The 25,336-nt window shown below is 39.6% G+C and overlaps 1 protein-coding gene across 2 annotated transcripts in view; it reads right to left on the reverse strand.

Moving 5' to 3' along the window:
- Positions 1-21,335: 21,335 nt before the first annotated feature.
- Positions 21,336-25,336, reverse strand: part of ncf4 (neutrophil cytosolic factor 4) — a 70,317-nt gene continuing 66,316 nt past the window's right edge. For both annotated transcript variants that reach the window (XM_061909712.1, XM_061909700.1), the window contains one exon: positions 21,336-23,223. In XM_061909712.1, coding sequence (XP_061765696.1) covers positions 23,016-23,223 — 208 coding nt within the window. In that variant the 3' untranslated portion in view covers positions 21,336-23,015. The remainder of the gene's footprint in view (positions 23,224-25,336) is intronic.

The raw sequence follows: 25,336 nt of genomic DNA on the forward strand, positions 1-25,336 counted from the left end.
GTTGTCCCACAGCGCTGCCATCTTCGTCTCCAGCGGTCCGTCCCACGGCGCGTCCATCTTCGTCTCCAGTGCGCCATCCCACGGCACCGCCATCCTCGTCTCCAGCGGGCTGTTCCACGGCGCCACCACTCGCGTATTCAGTGGGCCAGCGTACCTGCCGCACAAGCGGCCATCAGATGCCCACACTCCACCTCCTCGTCGGCCAAGAGAGTGGCCGAGAGTGGCCGTTCCATGGACACTCTTTGCATCATGGCAGCGACGCCCGGGATCCTTCGCTCAGGTCAGCCTTGTCAAAGACCACGAATGTGACCATTTCATATACGCCCTCCGCGCTTTCGGCAACTGGTGCGCCGCTGCCGCTCACGTCTGTCTACTTGCCGTTTTGTAGTCGCCCGCCTTGTCCATAGGATTCTTTTAGAAGCATTGAAGTAAAATAATAAGCCTTGCAAATTTTAATTTGATTACAAACAAGCTTCGATATACCGTATTTTCTGGACTATAGAATACACCGGTGTATAAGCCGCTATATGCTATCTTGTATCAATTTAATTTCAAAATGAATACGATTATTTTTTTGGTAAATGGTAAATGGGTTGTACTTGTATAGCTCTTTTCTATCCCTTTTTAAGGTGCCCAAAGCGCTTTGACAGTGTTTCAACATTCGTCCATTCACACACTGACGGCGGGAGCTGCCATGCAAGGCGCTCACCAGGACCCATCAGGAGCAAGGGTGAAGTGTCTTGCCCAAGGACACAACGGATGTGACTAGGATGGTAGAAGGTGGGGATTGAACTAGGAACCCTCAGATTACTGGTACAGCCACTCTAACAACTTCGCCAGGCAGTTCCCCTTTTTGAAGGAATGATTGGTCTGCGATGAGTTGGCGACTTGTCCAGGGTGTATCCCACCTTCCGCCCGATTGTAGCTGAGATAAGCACCAGCGTCCCTTGCGAACCCAAAGGGACAAGCGGTAGACAAATGGATGGATGGATGGAATGATTGGTGAGAGTGGAAAATGCGCCGGTTAAGGAGCGCTGAAAAGAAACAAGTACTGATTTAACATTAGACATTAGCTAATTTGGCTTTTTCTCGTATCAGCTGCACTCCAAAATCAATAGGAATAGGAATCTTTCTTTGGCTTGGAAGAATAAGGTAAGACCTTTCGATGAATATCACTTAAAAAGCTGCAACTGCTCAAGTGCTGAAAGGAAACATTTCACACATTCACTTTGGACTCCAGTTCCTTTGGCTATCTTGGCCCTGAATGATTTCAAAATCAATAGGATTCTTGCTTTGGCATAGAAATATAGTCTTAAAGTATGGAAAATATTGGTTGGTATTTATTATTTATTCAATTTTTTTATACAAAATAATACACAATAATACCATAATAATACAATTTAAATTCCAAAACATTCAGAATAGCAATCAACGAAGCAATTGAAAAGACACAAACATGACACAAAACAATCCAAAAGTAGTCAAACAAAAATGAATAGTATCAACAACAGTATCAATATTAATGAGAATTCCAACATAGCAGTGATTAGAAATCCCTCATTGACATTATCATCACAGCCATTTATAAATATAAAAACATTTAAGATAAGAAGAATAGTATGACAGTGGCTTACACTTGCATTGCATCTCATAAGCTTGACAACACAGTGTCCAAATGTGACGGGTTTCCTGCCGTCCTCGTGTGGGCTGCAGTGACGATCGATACATGATGCATCAATGCAGGTTTGACTCGTGTTTATTATTTCAATACACATCATGTCTTCTTGCCTGTCTGTCGCGCCAATTGCTAGCGCGCCGGCTTTTCCTGCTGGTCGGTGGCTGCGTCTTCTGCGGGGTGGCATCTCGCTCTGGGTTGATGTCGTCGCTCTAGTGGTTGTTGTTGTCGTGTGTTTCCTCTCCTACTTCTACCACGACTGCTCCTCCCTCCCCCTTTTTATGCTGCAGCAGAAGATGTAATGATTGTGTGCAGGTGTGCGGTGTACGCACCTGACGCTGATGGCTGCAGTGTCACTACAGGCGTGCCCCGCCTCTCCGCTCTGCTGCATGCTCCCGCCTTCTGGCCGCCATCTTGGTCAGGACAACCATTTCTCCCAGCCCGCTGTCGGCTCATCGGCTCCGTCTCTCAGATAATATAAGTCATATTTTAGGTTAATTTGATAGTTAAAAAAAATTTACATATTCCAATATATGCCTCATTATTATATAAACTAAATGCAGTTTTTTTCTACCGATATAATTTCTATAGCTTGTGTATACCAGTCAGTATGAGTTGGGACATCAACATCTATCCATTGTTTTAGTATTACCCTTTTTGTTTTGATGCATATTGAAAAAAATGCATGTTAAGTCTTTGATGACACGTTACTAAATTGATGCAGATACAATTCTTGAGGTAAAAAAAAAAAATCAATAATAATGTGATTTGTGAATTATTTTTATATAGCGTTTTTTTCTCTAGAGACTCAAAGCGCTTTACATAGTGAAACCCAATTATCTAAGTTACATTCAAACCAGTGTGGGTGGCACTGGGAGCAGGTGGGTAAAGTGTCTTGCCCAAGGACACAACGGCAGTGACTAGGATGGCGGGAGCGGGGAACGAACCTGCAACCCTCAAGTTGCTGGCACGGCCGCTCTACCAACCGAGCTATACCGCCCCATAATGCCTTCATGTTTGACCAAACTGCGGCTCGAGTGCTGAAAGGAAACATGACATGAATTCACTTTTTAACTTCAGATACCTTGGCTTTCATGGGCATAGCTGAATTTCAAAATCAGTAAGATTCTTGCTCTGGCAGAAAAATATAGTCTGAAAGTGTGGAAAACTATGGTTAACATGTAGAAAAAGAACATTCCATAAATGCTGAGAAGAAACAGAAGAAAATCCAGTTTAAGGAATTTGATTGAAACACAATGTGAATGCAACACTCTAACACACTTCCAAACGTCACGCCAAAGGTGGTTTTAGTGAAAGAGGATCGCTCTGACATCAAGTTGTTGAGGGGGGACAGGTCGCTAACTCAATAAGGGCTTCGTCACAAGAAGTGTATCCGGTTCCCCCCTCAGGATGTTTTGAAAGTGAAAGCCTTTCTTGTGTTTACACGGGTGGAGCCACTTAAATACGTAACGCACCAAGGAAACTGACTTTGCAACACTCTTGCTGACCCCAGAACACAGAAAAATAACGACACCTGGAACCGTGTTGTATTAAAAAAAAAAAGACCAGAAAGTGACCTCGGCAGAAAGACGTCCGTGTGTTTGAGATGCCAACGCAGCAGAAGAAGAAGCGAGGAGGAAACGGTGAGCGAGATAACATTCACCGTGTGCCGAGAGAAAGAGACATAAATGGGAGACAATGAGAGACAAGATGGAACAAAAAAGGGAAGCGTGATAAGGAAATGATGGACGCCACACACTCGCCTCGGAGCAGGCGGTGAAGACCAGCGTCAAGGTTGCACGGGAATGAATCCTGAAGACGCTCGGGGAGATGCAAACAATGACAGGGAGATAATAAATGTCCCACTTTCAGGACGATTTATCAACACTGGTGAGCGCGTCGGGGATATTAAAAAAAAAAAGTTAAAGTTAAAACTGATAGTCACACACACTAGGTGTGGTGAAATTACCCTCTGCATGTGACCCATCCTCTTGTTCCACCCCCTAAAGGTGAGGGGAGCAGTGAGCAGCAGCGGTAGCTGCGCTCCGGAATAATTTTGGTGATTTAACCCCCAATTCCAACCCAATGCTGAGTGCCAAGCAGGGAGGTAATGGGTCCCATTTTCATAGTCTTTGGTATGACTCGGCCGGGGTTTGAACTCACGACCTACCAATCGCAGGGCAAAAACTTTAACCACAAGGCCACTGAGCAGGATATCACTACCTATATTACTACCACAATGATGATAATTATTATCATAATTATGAATAGCAGTATTACTATGAATACTAGGGATGTCTGATAATATCGGGCTGCCGATATAATCGCCCGATAAATGTTTTAAAATGTAATATTGGAAAATGTCGGTTTCGAAAAGTAAAATGTATGACTTTTTAAAACGCCGCTGTGTACACGGACGTACGGAGAAGTACAGAGCACCAATAAACCTTAAAGGCACAGCCTTTGCGTGCCGGCCCTGTCACATAATATCTACAGTTTTTCACACACACCAGTGAATGCATGCATACTTGGTCAACAGCAATACAGGTCACACTGAGGGTGGCCGTATAAACAACTTTAACACTGTTACAAATATGCACCACAATGTGAACCCACACCAAACAAGAAAGACAAACACATTTCGGCAGAACATCCACACCGTAACACAACATAAACACAACAGAACAAATACCCAGTACCCCTTGCAGCACTAACTCTTCCGGGACGCTACTTGTTAAATAAAACCCCTGCCTTGTTTTTAATGAATACTTCGGCCTACTATGCTACCGTATTTTACCTACGGTACCTAGTACCATCATTATGATGGTACTAGGAGAGCCAAGTTTTTTGTTCTGAGTAGGAACTTGGTTTAAAAAAAAAAGTTTGAGAACCACAGGTGTGGATAGTTGGTTGTGTTCAAAATGAATTGGTGAAAACATAAAATCCATCCATTTTTTTCCCCTACCATGTCACTTTCGGAGTCGCAGGGTGTGTTGGAGCCTATCACAGCAGCATTCGGGCGGAAGGCGGGGGCACACTAATATCATAATTGTTACTGTTATTATTGTTATATATATAAAAGTTTATTTGAAATAGGGACAGATACAGAAACATAGATATCTGAAACAGTTATCCAATGTATGCATCATAGTGTTTGTAGCCAAAGCTAATTTATGACACTTGTCCCCAACAACAACAACAACAACACAGATCCAACATCATTAAAATAGGAAATAAAAAGAATTGGGCAAAGATGAGTCGATAATAATGATAATAGTAATAATACAGACAAAGTGCCAATTAGATACAAGCCAATAATAATAATAAAACAGACAAAGTGCAGACTGGATATAAAAAAAATTGTAAAAATTAGTAAAAACTAAACATGGAAACACGATTGTTGCTCAACTAGCCACAATTTTGTTTGTTTTTTGAAATTGACAAGTGCAGGTATACTTTTCAAAGTGTCAGTTAGAGAGTTCCATAGTTGTGGTCCTTTTATTGAAAAGGCAGTCTGGGCAAAAGATGTTCCTACGTCAATGTTATCGCTATTAACCTCATTATTATTATCTTATTATTATATTTTTTATTATAAAAATTCTCACCATTATTATCATCATCTGTAGCTTTATTATTAGTGTTATCATTAGAATTATCATCAATATCAACTGGCATTCACATATGAATGAAGGTTGGGGGGTGGTCATTGGCACAAATTGGCAGCAGTCATTAAATCTATATTTTTACTTATTTGCATGCTTTGATTTTCTTCTTTGTACATGACAGTGTAAAAGTGGCAGCCAATTGCAATAGCTTCGAAGTGTGCGTATGTTGTTGTTTTTTCCAGTCCTTCTACTTCCACTTTCCTTTAAAACCAATAATAAAAGTGTTTCATCCGTCACCCAATCTATTTATGATAACTAGGTCAAGGTCATGTGATCAAGTGTCTAGAGATAGTTGGCCCATATCTGAGGAATGAATCCACAATCTCAGCCAATCATTTTCGATCTCCAAGGAACTATTGTCCTTTGTAACAGTGTGAAATATTCCCAGGTTCATGAACCTGTCTTTAGTTTATAGGTAAGAGATAATACAGTGGTGTGGGAAGACATTGAAGATGTCTCTCGGCTCTTTGTTAGGCTTTAAAGGCCTACTGAAACCCACTACTACCCACCACGCAGTCTGATAGTTTATATATCAATGATGAAATATTAACATTGCAACACATGTCAATACGGCCTTTTTAGTTTACTAAATTGCGATTTTAAATTTCCTGGGACTTTTTTCCTGAAAACGACGTGTAATGATGGCGTGTACATGTGACGTCACGGGCTGTTATGAATATGAGCGCTGCACACACACAGCTAAAAGTCGTCTGCTTTAACGGCATAATTATATAGTATTTTGGAGATCTGTGTTGCTGAATCTTTTGCAATTTTTTTCAATTAATATTGGAGAAGTCAAGGTAGAAAGACGGATTTTGGAAGCTTTAGCCTTTAGCCACACAAACACGGTGATTCCTTGTTTAAAATTCATGGAGGTGAAACATTCCTATGGATCAGAGCGGACCTGGATCCCGACCACTTGTCAACCAGCAGGTTTCGGTGAGAAAATTGTGGTTAAAAAGTCGCCACTTACCGGATATCAGCTGAGCTTCAGCCTCCCGTACAGCTGCCGTCGACTTCCCCGAGACACTGGCGTCAATACCCGGCCGTGGACGTACACTTTCGACTATGAGGTACTGTTAAACCCACTAAAACACTAGCAACACAATAGAAAGATTAGGGATATCCCAGAATTAGCCTAGTAAATGTCTCTAAAAACATATGAATCCGTCTCAATGCAACGCGATTGCAATCGCGTTTTGTTTTTTTTAACTTTTTTTTTTTTTTTTTTTTCTAGTCCGTCGCTATCAATATCCTCAAACACGAATCGTTCATCCTCGCTCAAATTAATGGGGAAATTGTCGTTTTCTCGGTCGGAATAGCTCTTTTTGTTGGAGGCTCCCATTAAAAGCAATGCGAATATGTGAGGAGCCATCATCTGCGACTTCCGGTAGAGGCAGGGCTTTTCTCCAGTTGCGAACTTTATCGTGGATGTTCTCTACTAAATCTTTTCAGCAAAAATATGTCAATATTGCGAAATGATCAAGTATGACACATAGAATGGACCTGCTATCCCCGTTTAAATAAGAACATCTCATTTCAGTAGGCCTTTAAGTTGCAAGCAAGAATTGGAGGTCAAAGCATCCCTGACTTTAGTTGGCGTAGCAAATGTCACAGTGAACCCTGCCTTATTCGCCACAGCAATAATCGATAATGCAAGCCAATTAAACTATTGAACATTAAAACAATATCTAAAGGGCGGACATTTATCCATGAAAACACGGAGAAGCTGCTGATGGTGTGTTTGAGGGAGAAGCATCAGGAAGGCAGCACAATCAAAGTCCACTCTCAGACTCCTCAGAGGGTAAATAAATACCGGACATTATTATTTTATTAATTCATAATACCTGCTCAGTGGCCTAGGGTTAGAGTGTCTGTCCTGAGATCGGTAGGTCGTGAGTTTAAAGCCCGGACGAGTCATACCAAAGACTATACAAATAGGACCCATTACCTCCTATCTGTGTTGGCCCTGCGATGAGGTGGCGACTTGTCCAGGGTGTACGCCGCCTTCTGCCCGATTGTAGCTGAGATAGGCGCCAGCGCCCCCCGCGACCCCGAAAGGGAATAAGCGGTAGAAAATGGATGGATGGATACCTCCCTGCTTGGCACTCAGCATTAAGGGTCGGAATTGGGGGTTAAATCACCAAAAATGATTCGCGGGCGTGGCCACCGCTGCTGCTCACTGCTCCCCTTGCCTCTCAGGGAGCGAGGGTGATGGGTCAAATGCATAGGATAATCTCACCACACCTAGTGTGTGTGTGCGTGACAATCATCGGTACTTCTTTTTTTCAAATTACTTCCACTACTGTAGTTGTTTGTAATAATAATAATAAGTGTTTTTCATACAATGTTTGTTATCCAAAAGTGTGTTTACATTTTCAAAAGACATGTTACATGTTAAATTGTGCTGTTAAAGGGCACCAAGCAGCTATTGATTTAAATTAAAAAAATGTTTAACCAACTTGATTTAAAAAAAAAAAACAATACTGTGGCTGTAGTCAACAACCTTAGGTTCTGTGGTTTTAAGTGCAACGAGATGATAGTAACTGCTTTTTTTTTTTTTAAATATAAATAATATTTAAACGACATGTGGTCAAAGAGGGCTTTGTTTTCTTTCCACTTTCACATGCACTCCAAAATCATTTTTAAAAATGAATCATGAATAATTAAAAAAAAAAAAAAAAAGGTGGCTGGTTCATACCTATGCACTTTCCAGCATTTTCTTCCCCACATTGACCTTTGACCCTCAAAGAAGCTCACCCCCAGGCTGACAAGGGACACTACACGTTACACGTCAATCGTGTGCCTCTTGCTCATCTATAAGCTGTTTTTGATGAAAATCCCAGTAATCTCTACACACAACAATAATGTATTAGAGCAGTTTACAGTAATCCAAGCAAACTAAATGTTTTTTTTTTTTTTGGATTTGGAAATCTCCTTTTGTTTTTGTCAAAAGATTTGGACCCATGCAGAGTGAAAATCACCACAACATAACCTACAGTCTGTGCTTTTCTCTCCCACTGGTATGTAGCAATTACTGGGGTTGAGGTGTTCCTAATATTTTGGACACCCCACCAATAATATCCAAGTTAGCTGTGACTAATTGATCATGTCTCCACCTGTATGAAGCTGCAAATGGTGATCATCATCACATAAGCGAGGCCAGCAGCGCCCCTCTGTGGTCAAAACATTAAAGTGTAGGTAGAAGAGTGCTGGTAAATGCTAAAAGAAAATGTTGGTAACAAATGCAAACACCATCTGAGAGGGTGATTTCTTAATTTAAAGAAACAGCTGAGTAGTACGATACATATTTACCTTAAAACAGACACCCAGTCATTTTTGTGTGTTATGTTGGCCCTAGTGTGTGAATGTGAGTGTGAATGTTGTCTGTCTATCTGTGATGGCCCTGCGATGAGGTGGCGACTTGTCCAGGGTGTACCCCGCCTTCCGCCCGACTGTACCTGAGATAGGCGCCAGCGCCCCCCGCGACCCCAAAAGGGAATAAGCGGTAGAAAATGGATGGATGGATGGATGTGTTTAAGGTTTTAACATATGATGTCATTTGAAAAGCAGTCTATCAGCGTCCCCTTTTTGTTTATATAAAAACTGCACCACAAGCCTAACCTGGGGAAAAAAATACTAATATCAGTATATAGATATATATATATATATATATATATATATATATATATATATATATATATATATATATATATATATATATATATATATATATATATATACTGATATTACTATTTGTCTAAAGTTTGCTGCTGATCACATGGACAAAGATAAGACATATATAAAAACATAAGTATATATCTATATATACATATATATATCTAGATATATATATATATATATATATATATATATATATATATTTCAGTAGGCCTTTAAAGGCCTACTGAAATGGGATTTTCTTATTCAAACGGGGATAGCAGGTTCATTCTATGTGTCATACTTGATCATTTCTCCATATTGCCATATTTTTGCTGAAAGGATTTAGTAGAGAACATCGACGATAAAGTTCGCAACTTTTGGTCGCTAATAAAAAAGCCTTGCCTGTACCGGAAGTAGCAGACAATGAGCGCGTGACGTCACCGGTTGTGGAGCTCCTCACATCCTCACATTGTTTACAATCATAGCCACCAGCAGCTAGAGCTATTCGGAGAGAGAAAGTGACAATTTCCCCATTAATTTGAGCGAGGATGAAAGATCCGTGGATGAGGAAATTTAGAGTGAAGGACTAAAAAAAAAAGTTACTAGGATAATTCTCGGAAATCCCTTGTCTTTCTATTGTGTTGCTAGTGTTTTAGTGAGTTAAATAGTACCTGATAGTCGGAGGGGTGTGGCCACGAGTGTGTTGACGCCAGTCTCTCACGAAGCTGCAGCAGGACAGAAGCTCCACTGATCTCCGGTAAGAGGCGACTTATTACCAGAGTTTTCTCACCGAAAACTGCCGCGTGACATGTAGTCGGGATCCATGTATGCTTGACGCTCTGATCCATAGTAAAGCTTCACCTCCGGGAATTTTAAACAAGGAAACACCGTGTGTTTGTGTGGCTAAAGGCTAAAGCTTCCCACCTCCATCTTTCTACTTTGACTTCTCCAATATTAATTGAACAAATTGCAAAAGATTCAGCAACACAGATGTCCAAAATACTGTGTAATTGTGCGATGAAAAGAGATGACTAATATGTCCCCTCCAATCAATAACGTCACAAACATGCGTCATCATAAGCGTCATCATTCCGCGACGTTTTCAAAAGGAAACTCAGCGGGAAATTTTAAATTGCAATTTAGTAAACTAAAAAGGCCGTATTGGCATTGTTGCAATGTTAATATTTCATCATTGATATATAAACTATCAGACTGTGTGGTGGGTAGTAGTGGGTTTCGGTAGGCATTTAAGCTGCTTTGAAATGGCTCCAAGTAACTTTCCTGACTTATTCAAGTCAATGATTAATTTTTTCAGATCTCTGCTGAGTTCCTTTGACTTTCCCATTGTCACGTTTGTAACCGTTTTTAATGACTGCATCACATGAGCCCTATTTCAATGGGCTCAGAGAATTCTACAGGGGTCGTCATTCATATCCACTTACATGAAGTTAAGAGGCCATGCCATGAAGCTAATAATTATATATATATAGATATATATATATATATATATATATATATATATATATATATATATATATATATATATATATATATATATACATATATATATATGTATATACATGTGTATATATATATATATATAAATATATGTATGTTTATATATATATATATATATATATATATATATATATATATATATATATATATATATATATATATATATATATATATATATATATATATATATATTGCCCTTTTCTCCTGTGTCACTGGTCTGATAACTTTCCTTATTGCCTGATTGTGCCCACCTGTGTCACCCTGCCTCATGTGTGTAAATATAGTCCTCGTCTTCCCCAGTCTTGTTGCCAGACTATATTGTCTAATTGTGTACCTCTAACCGTCTTCCACAGTCTTGTCCAAGTTGTTAAGTATTGCCTTGATTTCTTGGTACCCTCTAAAGAAAAGTGATATTTTTTTTAGCTGATTTCATCGTGCTTGCCTTCTTTTTTCCCTTGTCTTAGAGCGCTTATTTGTATTTTTCTGAGCTCCTTGTAGTGTAGTTTTTGTTTATAGCTTTTTGTCTCCTCCTCTTCGTGAGCTATTTTCTTTTGGTGTAGCTAATCATAGATTGTTGTTTTTTGATTATTAGATCCGTGTAGATTTTGCTATCGCCTTTTTCCTTCCTCGGGAGTGATTTTCCGTTTATTGTTTTGTGCCCTGTGCTGCATTTCTTTTTTACTCTCGTATGTCAAGAATAGAGTTTATAGCAATTTGTTTTTTCACTCTGTCTAAAGAGAGTTCTTAGAAACCTCTGAATAAAAGCTTGTAAGTGAGTCCTCATTCTTGCCAAAATGGATGGATGGATGGATGGATATATATGTATATATATATATATATATATATATATATATATATATATATATATATATATATATATATATATATCTCCATCCATCCATCCATCCATTTCCTACCGCTTGTCCCTTTCGGGGTTGCGGGGGGCTGCTGAAGCTTTTCTCAGATGCATTCGGGCGGAAGGCGGTGTACACCCTGGACAAGTCGCCACCTCGTCGCAGGGGGACAACATCCAGCCATCCATTTTCTACCGCTTATTCCCTTTTGAGGTCGCGGGGGGCGCTGGCGCCTATCTCAGCTACAATCGGGCGGAAGGCGGCGTACACCCTGGACAAGTCGCCACCTCATCGCAGGGCCAACACATATAGACAGACAACATTCACACTCAAGGACTACTTTAGTGTTGCCAATCAACCTAATAATAATGATGATAGCACACACTTTGACTCGGTTTACACTGCAGGACAAACCGGCCCAAATCGAATTTTTTCAAAATGTGATTATTTTTTTCCAGCTGAGTGTTTACACTGCAAGTAAAATGTGATCCTTATCGGACTCCAGTGTAAATGCGCACAGAAGCCAATATAGCCTCGACGTTACTTGCACGCGCAGTCCAAAAAAGTGAACAAAAAAGGAATTTAACCGTACTCCGTATATGAACAAGGAAATGGCTGCTACTTCTACAAAATTAAATGTGTATGTGTGTATATATATATATATATATATACATATATATATATATATATATATATATATATATATATATATATATACACATATATATATGTATATATATATATATATATATATTCGACAATATATACATATATATGTATATACATATATATGTATGTATATATATACATTATTATGTATATATATGTACATGTATATATATATTTATTTATATATATATATATATATATATATAAATATATATATATATATACAGTACACATACAGTATATATATATATATATATATATATATATATATATATATATAGATATATATATATATATATATATATATATATATATAAAGGCGAGAAACAATTTTTATTGTAACCGTACCTCCCGTGAAAACACTGCCCGCACAGTTCCTCTCTTCACAATAAAAGTGCTGCTCCATCCTGCCTGCGCTAACAAAATAAGTGTCTTATGTATATATGAGGTAGATCACCTCAACTTGATCATTTAAAAAGTAGCTCGCCTGCTGAAAAATTCTGGACACCTCTGATTTACAATAAACTAACAGGAAGCGAGGAAGCAGCAGACCACTCGATGATGTAAACATAGGGACACACGGAAGTGATCACGTCGCCGCTATAAATGGTTGGTCTGTGTTGGTGCTTAAAATAACATCATCACTAATACTTGGTTAACATTCAAGTCACGAAATGTAAATGGAGTATTGCTGGCACTTTTTGGATGGTTATTCATTGGACTTTATAAAGTTAAAGTTAAAGTGCCAATAATTATCACCCTTGATCACCCCCTGGGAGGTGAAAGGAGCAGGGAGCAGCAGCGGTGGCTGCGCCCGGGAATCATTTTGGTGATTTAACCCCCAATTCCAACCTTTGATGCTGAGTGCCAAGCAGGCAGGTAATGGGTCCCATTTTTATAGTCTTTGGTATGACTCTACGGGCGGAATAGTGACGCTCCCATTGGCACCGTTGTAAGCAGACTTTTATTTACGGAGTTGAATGTATTACCAAAAAAATTCATCAGTCATGTTTTTCATAATGATTGTGAACGGTAGGAAAAATTAATTAATTTTAAAAAAGTGCAGTTCCCCTTCAATGCACACCTATTTTGATGGCAGAATGCAAGGATTGGTGTACGTGGCTGTCAATAAATCTCTCTCTCTCTCTCTCTCACTCTCGTGTAATTTTTTCCTGCGCTCCGAGGGGGCGCAAAACCAGGTCGCCGGCGTGAGAGGCGAGCGTGCTGTCTACTGAACTAAAGGCACAGGTAATCTCCCAAAATAGATCAATTCATGAACCAAATCATTTTCAAAATGAATGATATTTTTGCATTGTTTCTGTTCTGTTGAGTAGAATCATGATTTTTTTTTTTTTTTATAATATTCTACCTCCGTTCCTATTCTCTTATCCAGGCTGCAAAAACACGAGCAATTAGTTTCTCTGCATATAATGACAAAAAGGATTGAAAGCTGGATCATTTCACCTTTGCTGACCTTTTCCACAAAGCATCAGTGTAATTTCAGAATGACAGCATCATGTAATCTTCACTAACGCGCCGTGAAGCCACTTCTTACAGGCCCGCTGTTGCTGTAGTTGCGAGGTTGCGAGGGCGGATTCAAAACGGCGAGCGTTGCCAAAAGAGCGAGCGAGTAGTGGGAGAGAGAAGGCGTGGAGGTTAAAGGAGGTTCAGGGCGAGAAAGAGGAGGATGTGAAGACGAGAAAGATGCGTCCAGTCACGCGTTCGTGCTCCTGGTTTTGGGAGTTTTATAGCTCCGTAGTACCTCTACTGGCGTCATGGGACATGGGGAAAAAAAAGTCATGGCGTGCCATATTTGTTGTTGTTCGTCCATCTGTTTCGTTAGTGAGTAGGTTACTTCGGAGTTAATGGAGGATGACCTTACAAAACAGCAAAACATGTGTATAAATCCCAGACTCTCACCATTTATCCAGACTCTCACCAACATGTAATGTGTTTGGGTTTTTTTTGTTTGTTTTTTCCAAACTGCTAATGACAATGTTTCATTCATGGTTTACATCCCAAAAACCCAACGTAAACATGCTGAAGGTTGCATAAAAGAGAATAGGAAATATTGTTGCACTGAGAGCTATTTGTGCATTGGAAACACGTTCCATTGCAGGTTGAGGGTAAATATCAGCAACTGCAGGCAGACATGACTTTGGCCATAATGACATTCTCGTTTAGGCGCTTAATTGGACCTTAATGAATTCGGGGTTGAAGTTGACGGACAGAGAGAGTGAGCGTGAAAGTGACATTTGTGGCATAAACGCATATACTGTAGATTTACAAAACACACCGCTTTTATATACTATACTATATAATGGTGCTAATTAGACCTTGTGGAGGTTGCTCTTCAGGGGGTTCTTCGGACCACCAAACACCGACATGAGAGCCTGGTTTCAGGTTTACATTATTTTTCAATAATGTTCTCAGGTTGCTTTCCAGCAGTTGTCTGTGCGCTCTTGCTCCAGCTCCAACAACCTCTCTCCTCCCGGCTGCTGCTTAAACAGAGAGACAGGTGATTATACAAAAAAGGCCTACCTGGGCCATCTACACACCTGTCGCTGACTTCGAGGCTGGTCCTGGCACACCCGGTTTCGCTGCAGGCCCGCAGGCCGTCGCCCCCCTCCACAGACCTCTAATGCTAGTAGCTTACAGCTAGCTTGTAAACTGTAATGTTTTTCCCCCAAAATGCTACAATTGTGTAAACATTTTCAAGTTTTTTATGTGTGAAAATGCACCTACCTGTGTTTTTGGGGGGGGCTTTTCAATACAGTACTGTGAATTCTGCCTACATTAAAGAAAAACATTGGGGCCCCATGTATTAAGCTTGCCACGCACAAAGACTGGCCTTTTTTACAGCAAAGCTGAGACGTATCAAGAGTGAACTTGACTTGGAAATGTGAGCTGTCTCATGCTAACTTCATGCTTTGCGTAACACCATATCTACAGGCTCTGGATACTTTAGCGCAGGGGTCGGGAACCTTTTTGGCTGAGAGAGCCAAGAAGCCAAATATTTTACAATGTATTTCCCTAAGAGCCATTTAATATTTTTTTAACACTGTATACAACTAAACACGTGCATTTTTAAGTAAGACCAGCATTTCTAGAGTATCATAGGTCTCTTATTATTTGTAATAACATTGAGTACACAAATAATAACATTGTTATACCGAAGCTAACTGTGGAGGGGCGTGGCCTGCGGGCCTGCAACAAAGCGGGGTGTTGCCAGGACCAGCCTCAATCAGCGTAGATGGCCCACCTGGGCCTTGTTATCTAATCACCTGTCGCTCTGTTATAAGCAGCAGCCAGGAGGAGAGACGGGGTTGGGACTGGAGCCAGAGCGCGAGTAAGGACGAAAAAGAAAAAGACAATTGCTGGAAAGCAACTGAGAGACTTATTGAAAAATAAAACAATATTCTAACCCTAAAACAGGCTCTCATGTCGGTGCTCGGTGATCTGAAGAACCCCCAGGAGGGCAAGCCCCACACTAACCGATAATAAATAAATTACTTCTTACCATTAATGCAACTTCTTGAACATAAAAAAGCATGAGAATGTTTCATATTTTTAACGTTATTTTTAACACTGTGATTACAAGCGGAATTATTCATTACTTATCGTGTTAAGCAATGTCAGCTCAGATTTATCCGAGAGCCAGATGCCGTGATCAAAAGAGCCACATCTGGCTCTGGAGCCATAGGTTCCTTACCCCTGCTTTAGCGACACACAAAGGCGATCGTTTGGGCGATGCCAATATTGAATTTCAACAATGTTAAAAGGATCACGGAAAGGACACAAAATTTACATTTTCCCTCCCCCTCTTGTCAACATATGCAATAACAAGTGTGTGTAAGAAATTGAAATGTGCCCCCTTTTGCCATAATTAATACAATAAATACAATAAATATGTAGATAGAGAGATACTGTAATAACTTGAAGTAAATAATGAAGATTAAAAAACTATTACAAACAGGAAAAAAAAAATACAAAAAGCTTACTTTTTTATATTTGCATAGTATGTATATATTATTAATGTTGTAAATACAAATCTTTATATATCTGGAAAGTGTGGTCCCAAAGAGGGGGGCATTTTTCTCAGGTATCAACAAAGTAACAAATACAAGAATGTGTGTGTGTGTGTGTGTGTGTGTGTGTGTGTGTGTGTGTGTGTGTGTGTGTGTGTGTGTGTGTGTGTGTGTGTGTGTTCTGGCAATGCTTACTTAATGGGGACATCGCTCTGTTTACATTTAGGGGACCTCTGACAGTATGGGGACAAAAATAACAGGTCCCGTAAAGGAAAACATTTTCAAATGATGGTCAGATCCAGATCCAAGATGCCTAAGTAATTTTTAAGCTTTGGCCCGTAAAACATATTTACTGGTTAGTTTGAGTGTGGGACATTTGCACATTTTCCCTTTTTTTTTTAAATGGTCCTCAGTACAAATGTGTGTGAATTATGCAAAATTATTTAAATTTGGTCCCCATGGACCATATTAACTCTTTTTCCCCAGGGTCCCCAGTAAGAATGATCAACACATTACTTCATCCATCCAGAGATTTAAAGACGTGTATTAGCTAACTGGGTAGTGGCCATGTTTCCATTTTTTTTTAATGCCTCCACAACCTGTCGAAAGGGTGGTCCCCACAGGTGATGATCAAAAACTTGTTCCCCATTCCAAATCATAACCAGTGTGTGTGTGTGTGTGTGTGTGTGTGTGTGTGTGTGTGTGTGTGTGTGCGTGTGTGTGTGTGTGTGTGTGTGTGTGTGTGTGTGTGTGTGTGTGTGTGTGTGTGTGTGTGTGTGTGTGTTTGTGTGTGTGACAGGAAGAAAAGCTCTGACACCACCTGTTGGCTTGCATGAATGTAATAGTGTGATGTTGCGCTGTATTATGAACGAGACAGGGTGTTATGTTTTATTTTGAAGTATTGGTTTTATTTTGAAGAACCGGATGTCCGGTGCAGGAAGTGACTGCGGTTTTTTTGGATATTTACTTCCTCTTCTATCGGACTTTTGCTGATGAGGTAATAGTTCTTCATTGCTCTGTGTTTCTTGTGTAAATATTATTTCTAAACTTTCATAATACTTTAAAAGTTAAAACATTAATGTTGTAGGTATAAGTGATGTGTTTTTTTAAGTATTTTTTAATGCACAATTTTGTTAAGTAAAGATTAGAGCGTCGAACGTTTGAAATGTTTGGTCATAATTACACATGGTATTTACGCAGGTATCACTCCGCCGGAAAAGTAGTGACTTGTTTATGTGTTTCGTGTTTCCAAAACAGGTATGTAGATTTGTGTATTATTATTATTTTTTTGTGATGAAACGTTTTTGTTAATCTAATTTAAATTATTATTTTTGTATGAATGAATGTTGTTCATTTCTTCTTCTGACTTTTGCTGATGAGGTATCACTCCGCCAGAAAAGTAGAGACCTGTTTATGTGTTTCGTGTTTTTAAAACATGTGGCCAATAAATGATGAAACCACGGAATGGTGGAGTGTCTGTTACTTAAAAAACTACACAACGCAGAATAAGACTCACTACATGTATACATCTCCAACATGTTTTTTTTTAAGGGAAAACAATTACAACCTACATTCTATTCAATGTTCTATTTAGTTTTATTGTTTAACGTCTGTTAATTGATAGCAAAAATTAAAATAAACAGTCGCCTGACTCCCACTTCACCCTCCGGGTATCCAAGCGTGTGGAGCAGCGTGCCGTGCAGACTACCTCATCATCTCCGTGCTGTGTTGCGTCCCAATGTGTTCATGCCCTCTGAACATCCGTGCGATTTTGCCTTACTTCTCGCGCACACATACTAATCGTTGCGACAGTAACGCCGCACCCAGAACCGCATCACATCATTGCACAAAACACCATTAACATGTGAAAAAGGCATCCATTTACGCCTCTGTGTGCGACAGGGACTCTTGTTGACTCACTTCAAGCATTAGCTGCATCACTGAGGAAGCTTAAAAGTGTGATTTCCTATTAAAGTATTGGCAGAGTATCAATCGAGCACAGAAATGGATCAAACACTGGTTGACTTTCACGTTATTTGAATTCCAACACAATGAAATTAGAAATAATATGGGATCAAATCGTCAAATAGGTGTAAAAAGAGGTTAACCATTGTATAATAAATGTAAAATTAAGTAAAACTGCTCTGGAGGGTGTTTTTTAGTGGTATGTTATGGGTACTAAGAGTTTGTTTTAACTTTATAAACTGTCATAAAAACATAAAAATTAGTTTGTCACTGTACAATAACAATAAAATAAAGCAACCGTCGCATAGCGGTATTTTAAACATGCTGTGTTTGTTATCAATCAATCAATCAATATTTATTCATATAGCCCTAAATCACAAATGTCTCAAAGGACTGTACAAACCCACATAAGGGCAAGGAAAACTCACAGCCAGTGGGCAAGGAGAATTCACACCCAGTGGGACACCAGTGACAATGATGACTATGAGAAACCTTGGAGAGGACCTCAAATGTGGGCAACCCCCCCCCTCTCTAGGGGACCGAAAGCAATGGATGTCGAGCGGGTCTAACATGATACTGTGAAAGTTCAATCCATAGTGGCTCCAACACAGCCGCGAGAGTTAAGTTCAAAGCGGATCCAAGACAGCAGCGAGAGTCCCGTCCACAGGAAACCATCCCAAGCGGAGTCGGATCAGCATCGTAGAGATGTCCCCAACCGATACACAGGCGAGCGGTCCACCTGGGTCCCGACGAGCGGTCAATCCTGGGTCCCGACTCTGGACAGCCGGTACTTCATCCATGGTCATAAGACCGGACCCCCTCCACAAGGGAGGGGGGGACAGAGGAGAAAAAGAAAAGAAGCGGCAGATCAACTAGTCTAAAAAGGAGGTCTATTTAAAGGCTAGAGTATACAAATTAGTTTTAAGGTGAAACTTAAATGCTTCTACTTATAAGTAAAATTGTTTTATTACTAGCATACACGCACGGAAAGAAGTTGACCCCTGTATTGTATAATAAAAGTACAATAAAGTTAAAGTTATCTGGTAGATGTTTGTATAAGTATGCTGTCACTATTAACGTTAACTGTCATTCCAGCATAGAAAAAAGTTGCCCGCTGTGTTAAAAAAAGCAAAAATAAAGCAAAATGTGGACATTACTGACTGCAATGCAAAAAAGTACTACACAATAAGAGTAAAATAAAACAAAACTGCTCAACTAGGTGTTTGAAGAAGGATAGTTTCAACCAGTGGTATTTTTTGTATTTACTGTGTGTTTGTTTTAAGTAACATTTTAACACTATTACCTGCCATACAAGCATAAAAAGTACTGTGAAATAAAACAAAAATGAAGTAAAACTACTCTGGGGGATGTTTGCAAAAGGATACTGGCACCTACTGGTGTTTTATAGGAAATGCATGTTTTTAAGTAACATTTTAAATGCAGTACCAGTGTAAAATGTACTGTATATTAAAAGTAAAATCAAGTAAAACTGCTCATTAATAAATATGCGTAAGTAACTGAAATGTAATACAATATATTGGTCAATTACATAACCTAAAACCAGTGAAGTTGGCACGTTGTGTAAATGGTAAATAACAGAACACAATGATTTGCAAACCCTTTCCAACCTATATTCAATTGAATAGACTGCAAATACAAAATACTTAACGTTCGAACTGGAAATCGTTATTTTTGGCAAATGTCAGCTAATTTGGAATTTGATGCCTGCAACATGTTTCAAAAAAGCTGGCACAAGTGGCAAAAAAGACTGAGAAAGTTGAGGAATGCTCATCAAACACTTATTTGGAACATCCCACAGGTGAACAGGCTAATTGGGAACAAGCCAGCATCTGTGATGGTATGAGGGTGTATTAGTGCCCAAGGCATGGGTTAATGCTAAAAGGTACATACAGGTTTTGGCCCAAAATATGTTGCCACCCAGGCAACGTTATCATGGACGCCGCTGCTTATTTCAGCAAGACAATGCCAAGCCACATTCTGCACGTGTTACAACAGTGAGGCTTCATAGCAAAAGAGTGCGGGTACTAGACTGGCCTGCCTGTAGTCCAGACCTGTCTCCCACTGAAAATGTGTGGTGCAATATGAAGCCTAAAATACCACAACGGAGAACTGGGACTGTTGAACAACTTAAGCTGTACATCAAGCAAGAACGGGAAAGAATTCCACCTGAAAAGCTTCAAAAATTGGTCTCCTCAGTTCCCAAACGTTTACTGAGTATTGTTGAAAGGAAAGGCCATGTAACACAGTGGTAAAAATGCCCCTGTGCAAACAATGTGTTGCTGCCATTAAGTTAATGATTATTTGCAAAAATATATGTATTTGTTTCTCAGTTCAAACATTAAGTATCTTGTCTTTGCAGTTTATCAATCAATCAATGTTTATTTATATAGCCCTAAATCATAAGTGTCTCAAAGGTCTGCACAATTGAATATAGGTTGAAAAGGATTTGCAAATTATTGTATTCTGTTTTTATTTACCATTTACACAACGTGCCAACTTCACTGGTTTGGAATGTTGTAGCATTGCAGTGCTAAACAGTACAGTTTTTCCGTATCGTAGGGACGATATTTATGATTTTTATTCATGTTATTTGCATTTAAAGTCTTCATAAAACCTCCTTCTTTCACAAACATGCATAAACACTGAAAATAAAACACTTCTTACTTTTTTAATTTTTGCCATGAAGACTTAAATGAACTACTGCAGGGGTCGGGTACCTTTTTGGCTGAGAGAGCCATGAAAGCCAAATATTTTAAAATGTAAATTCGTGAGAGCCGTACAATATTTCATAACACTGAATACAACTAAATGTGTGCCTTTTTTAAGTAGGACCAACATTTTTAGAGTATAATAAATCTCTTATTCTTATTAATAACATTGTTATTCTGAAGTTAACCAATAATAAATAAAATACGTCTAATAAACAGGTACTGAAGAAAACGGATTGATGAATTAAGATGCATGAGAATGTTTTATATTCGAATCTTTAACAATGATTACCAGTGGAATTATTCATTACTTATCGTGTTAAGCAATGTCAGCTAAGATTTATCTGAGAGCCAGATGCAGTCATCAAAAGAGCCACATCTGGCTCTAGAGCCATAGGTTCCCTACCCCTGAACTACTGAAATCTTAATGTATTTATTGGTACTGTAACAAACCGCAATGCACTGAAACTGCAGTAAGTGCAGTAAGAACACTGTATTTAGCATCCAGACCGTTTCCCAGGGCGTGGTATTTAGTAAGTAAATAAGTAAGTAAGTAAAGTACACCGCTATTTTCGAACATACATCTGATATTTTTATTATTTATTGCAGGGATTTAACTCCAATTCGAACCCTAAATATTTTTCAACTGGCAAAACTTTGTCCAAACCAGCGTAGACCGAGGCTCAGAGCTAGACCTCGTTACAATTAAATGCGAATAAAATGAAAGCAGCTTCAACCTACTGAGTTTTGAAAGGGAGTCTTTTAGCTCATCGAAATGTGGAATATAGCCAACGTTTGTCCAGCAGCAGAAAATACTCACTTGAAAATGTCTAAGGCAGCAGCAAACTGAATCAAGTCAGCAAGTACATTGCTTCAAGACGTAGCCACTACACAACTTTACAAACATTAAAGAGGAACATTATCACAATTTCAAAAGGGTTAAAAACAATAAAAATCAGTTCCCAGTGGCTTGTTGTATTTTTTGAAGTTATTTTCAAAATTTTACCGGTCCCGGAATATCCCTAAATAAAGCTTTAAAGTGCCTTATTTTCGCTATCTTCGAAACCACTATCCATTTCCCTGTGACGTCATACAGGGCTGCCAATACAAACAACATGGCGGTTACCACAGCAAGATATAGCGACATTAGCTTGGATTCAAACTCGGATTTCAGCGGCTTAAGCGATTCAACAGATTACACATGTATTGAAACAGATGGTGGGAGTATGGAGGCAGATAGCCAAAACGAAATTGAAGAAGAAATTGAAGCTATTGAGCGAATAGCTATTGACGCTATTTGGCCATAGTATGGGTGTACCTAATGAAGTGGCCCATAGCATGGCTGCCTTATTAGCATCGCCGGTAAAATGTGTGCAGACCAAACGATCAGGACTTTCGCATCTTGTGACACTGGAGCAACTTAAATCCGTCGATTGGTAAGTGTTTGTTTCGCATTAAATGTGGGTATCTAGTTTCAAATGTACATACAGCTAGCGTATATAGCATGTTAGCATCGATTAGCGTAGCATGTTAGCATCGATTAGCTGGCAGTCATGCCGTGACCAAATATGTCTGATTAGCACATAAGTCAACAACATCAACAAAACTCACCCTTGTGATTTCGTTGACTTAATCGTTGCAAATGCATCTGCAGGTTATCCATACATCTCTGTGCCATGTCTGTCTTAGCATCGCCGGTCAAATGTGCAGACACTCTGGCAAATTCAATGGGGGTCTGGCGGAAGATTTCTTGCCAGTGGTGCAGCTTGAATCCCTCCCTGTTAGTGTTGTTACACCCTCCAACAACACACCGACGAGGCATGATGTCTCCAAGGTTCCAAAAAATAGTCGAAAAAACAGAAAATAACAGAGCTGAAACTCGGTGTTTGTAATGTGAAAATGAATATGGCGGGTGTGTTACCTCGGTGACGTCACGTTCTGACGTCATCGCTAAAAGACCGATAAACAGAAAGGCGTTTAATTTGCCAAAATTCACCCATTTAGAGTTCGGAAATCGGTAAAAAAAATACATGGTCTTTTTTCTGCAACATCAAGGTATATATTGACGCTTGCATAGGTTTGGTGATAATGTTCCCCTTTAAATCGATAACATTTGCCTTAGATTTTGCATGAATATTTTGTCAAAAACATAAAATTGTGATTCGATCATACAAATTAATTACACTGTAGTAGGTTTACACCTCAGTATGTTGAGACTTTGACTAAAACAAAATGCCCCAATGTGAAGTTTATGCCTCCACATTGTAAACAGACAGGTCCGAGGCCAATGTCACGTGCAGTTCCCATGGAAACTGATTGACAGGCCTCTGGCCCGCCCCCGGCTGACCTCTGCTCTCCGAGATCATCAGCTGCACGTCCTCGTCGTCCAGGATGCGGATCAAGTCGCCCTCGGGGTCGCGGTAATTTAACGCAATGCCGTCCACCTTGAAGACGTCCCTGAGTGAGGCACGCACACGCTTCATGTCAATGGTTGCCATGGTGATGCGGACAATAAAATGCAAAGTGCAGGGATGTGAGCACCATTTGAGAAAAAAAGAAAGAGGAACATTTCTAACAGCACTAAGTGCTGCCACGAAAATCCTAAAAGAGAATTTCGAAAATCACGACTACATTTCCTGCAACTGGGTACATTTCTACACTATATTTAGATGTTTTCTCATCTACCAACCTTTTTTGGCTGTCTATTTGACACTTGCATGTGCCATGTAATGTACCACAGCATTTTTTTTTTTTGTAGCTAATTTACTAACATTAATATTATAGATGTCCGATAATGGCTTTTCTGCCGATATCCGATATTCCGATATTGTACAAATCTTAATTACCGATACCGATATATACAGTCGTGGAATTAACACATTATTATGCCTAGTTTTGTTGCGATGCCCAGCTGGATACATTAAACAATGTAACAAGGTTTTCTAAAATAAATCAACTCAAGTTATGGGAAAAAAAATACTTACATGGCACTGCTATATTTATTGTTGAAGTCACAAAGTGCATTATTTTTTTTAACATGCCTCAAAACAGCAGCTTGGAATTTGGGACATGCTCTCCCTGAGAGAGGTTGAGGTGGGCGGGGTTGGGTGGGTGGAGTTGAGGTGGGTGGGGGAATTGGCATAGGGTTTGGCGGGGGGTATATATTGTAGCATCCCTTAAGTGTTAGTGCTGCAAGGGCTTCTGGGTATTTGTTCTGTTACGGTGCGGATGTGCTTGTCATTCTTGTTTGGTGTGGGTTCACATTGTGGCGCATATTTGCAACAGTGTTACAGTTATTTATAAAGCCACCCTCAGTGTGACCTGTATGACTGTTGACCAAGTATGGCTTGCATTCACTTAAGCCGTAGATATTATGTGACTGGGCCGGCGTGCAAAGCAGTGCCTTTACGGTTTATTGGCGCTCTGTACTTCTCACTATGTTCGGGCACACAGCGGCATTTTAAAAAGTCATACATTTTACTATTTTTAAAAACGATACCGATAATTTTGAAACAGATACCGATAATTTCCAATATTACATTTGAAAGCATTTATCTGCCGATTATATCGGCAGGCCGATATTATCGGACATCTGTAATTAGCATCATTAAAAATGTAAAGAAAAATGTTATAACATGCATGCAAATAACTCCAAAAATGTTTCACATTTGGCAACTAAGCAGCCAAGAAGAGTAACTTGTGGGGTTCCACGAGCCTCGGTATTGGGACATAACTTATTTAAACTTTATTTGAATGGTATTTGTTCAGTATCTAACACATTGAAATGTATTATGCTTGCAGATGAGACAAATGTATATTGTTCAGGAGAAGACTTGAAGGAAGTGTTGAGGATAATAGAGGTTGATTTGATTTAGCTAAAAAAATAGTTTGATGTTAATAAGTTATCAATAAATGATAAGAAAACTAAAATTATGGTGTTTAGTGGTGCAAGGACAAATTCATCCATCCATCCATTTTCTACCGCTTATTCCCTTTTGGGGTTGCACAAATTGTCAAGCAAAATTTGAATTAAATCAAGTGGAAATTGATAGAGTATATGAAACTAAATTTTTGGGAATAACAATTGGTCCTAGGTCCGATCCTTCTTTCTGTGTGGAGTTTGCATGTTCTCCCCGTGACTGCGTGGGTTCCCTCCGGGTACTCCAGCTTCCTCCCACCTCCAAAGACATGCACCTGGGGATAGGTTGATTGGCAACACTAAATTGGCCCTAGTGTGTGAATGTGAGTGTGAATGTTGTCTATCTATCTTTGTTGGCCCTGTGATGAGGTGGCGACTTGTCCAGGTTGTACGCCACCTTCTGCCCGAATGCAGTTGAGATAGGCTCCAGCGACCCCCCGTGACCCCAAAAAGGGACAAGCGGTAGAAAATGGATGGATGAATGAATGGATAATAATTCATCATAAATAATGTTGGAAACTGTAGATTAAATATATTAAGCAGGGGTCTCAAACATGCCGCCCGCGGGCCAATTGCGGCCCGCGAGACCTTATTTTGAGGCCCGCACCTCAATATTAATATTTGATATTGGTGCGGCCCACGAGACGTTAT

Source organism: Nerophis ophidion, linkage group LG01, assembly GCF_033978795.1.
Source record: "Nerophis ophidion isolate RoL-2023_Sa linkage group LG01, RoL_Noph_v1.0, whole genome shotgun sequence".
Classification (NCBI taxonomy): Eukaryota; Metazoa; Chordata; class Actinopteri; order Syngnathiformes; family Syngnathidae; genus Nerophis; species Nerophis ophidion.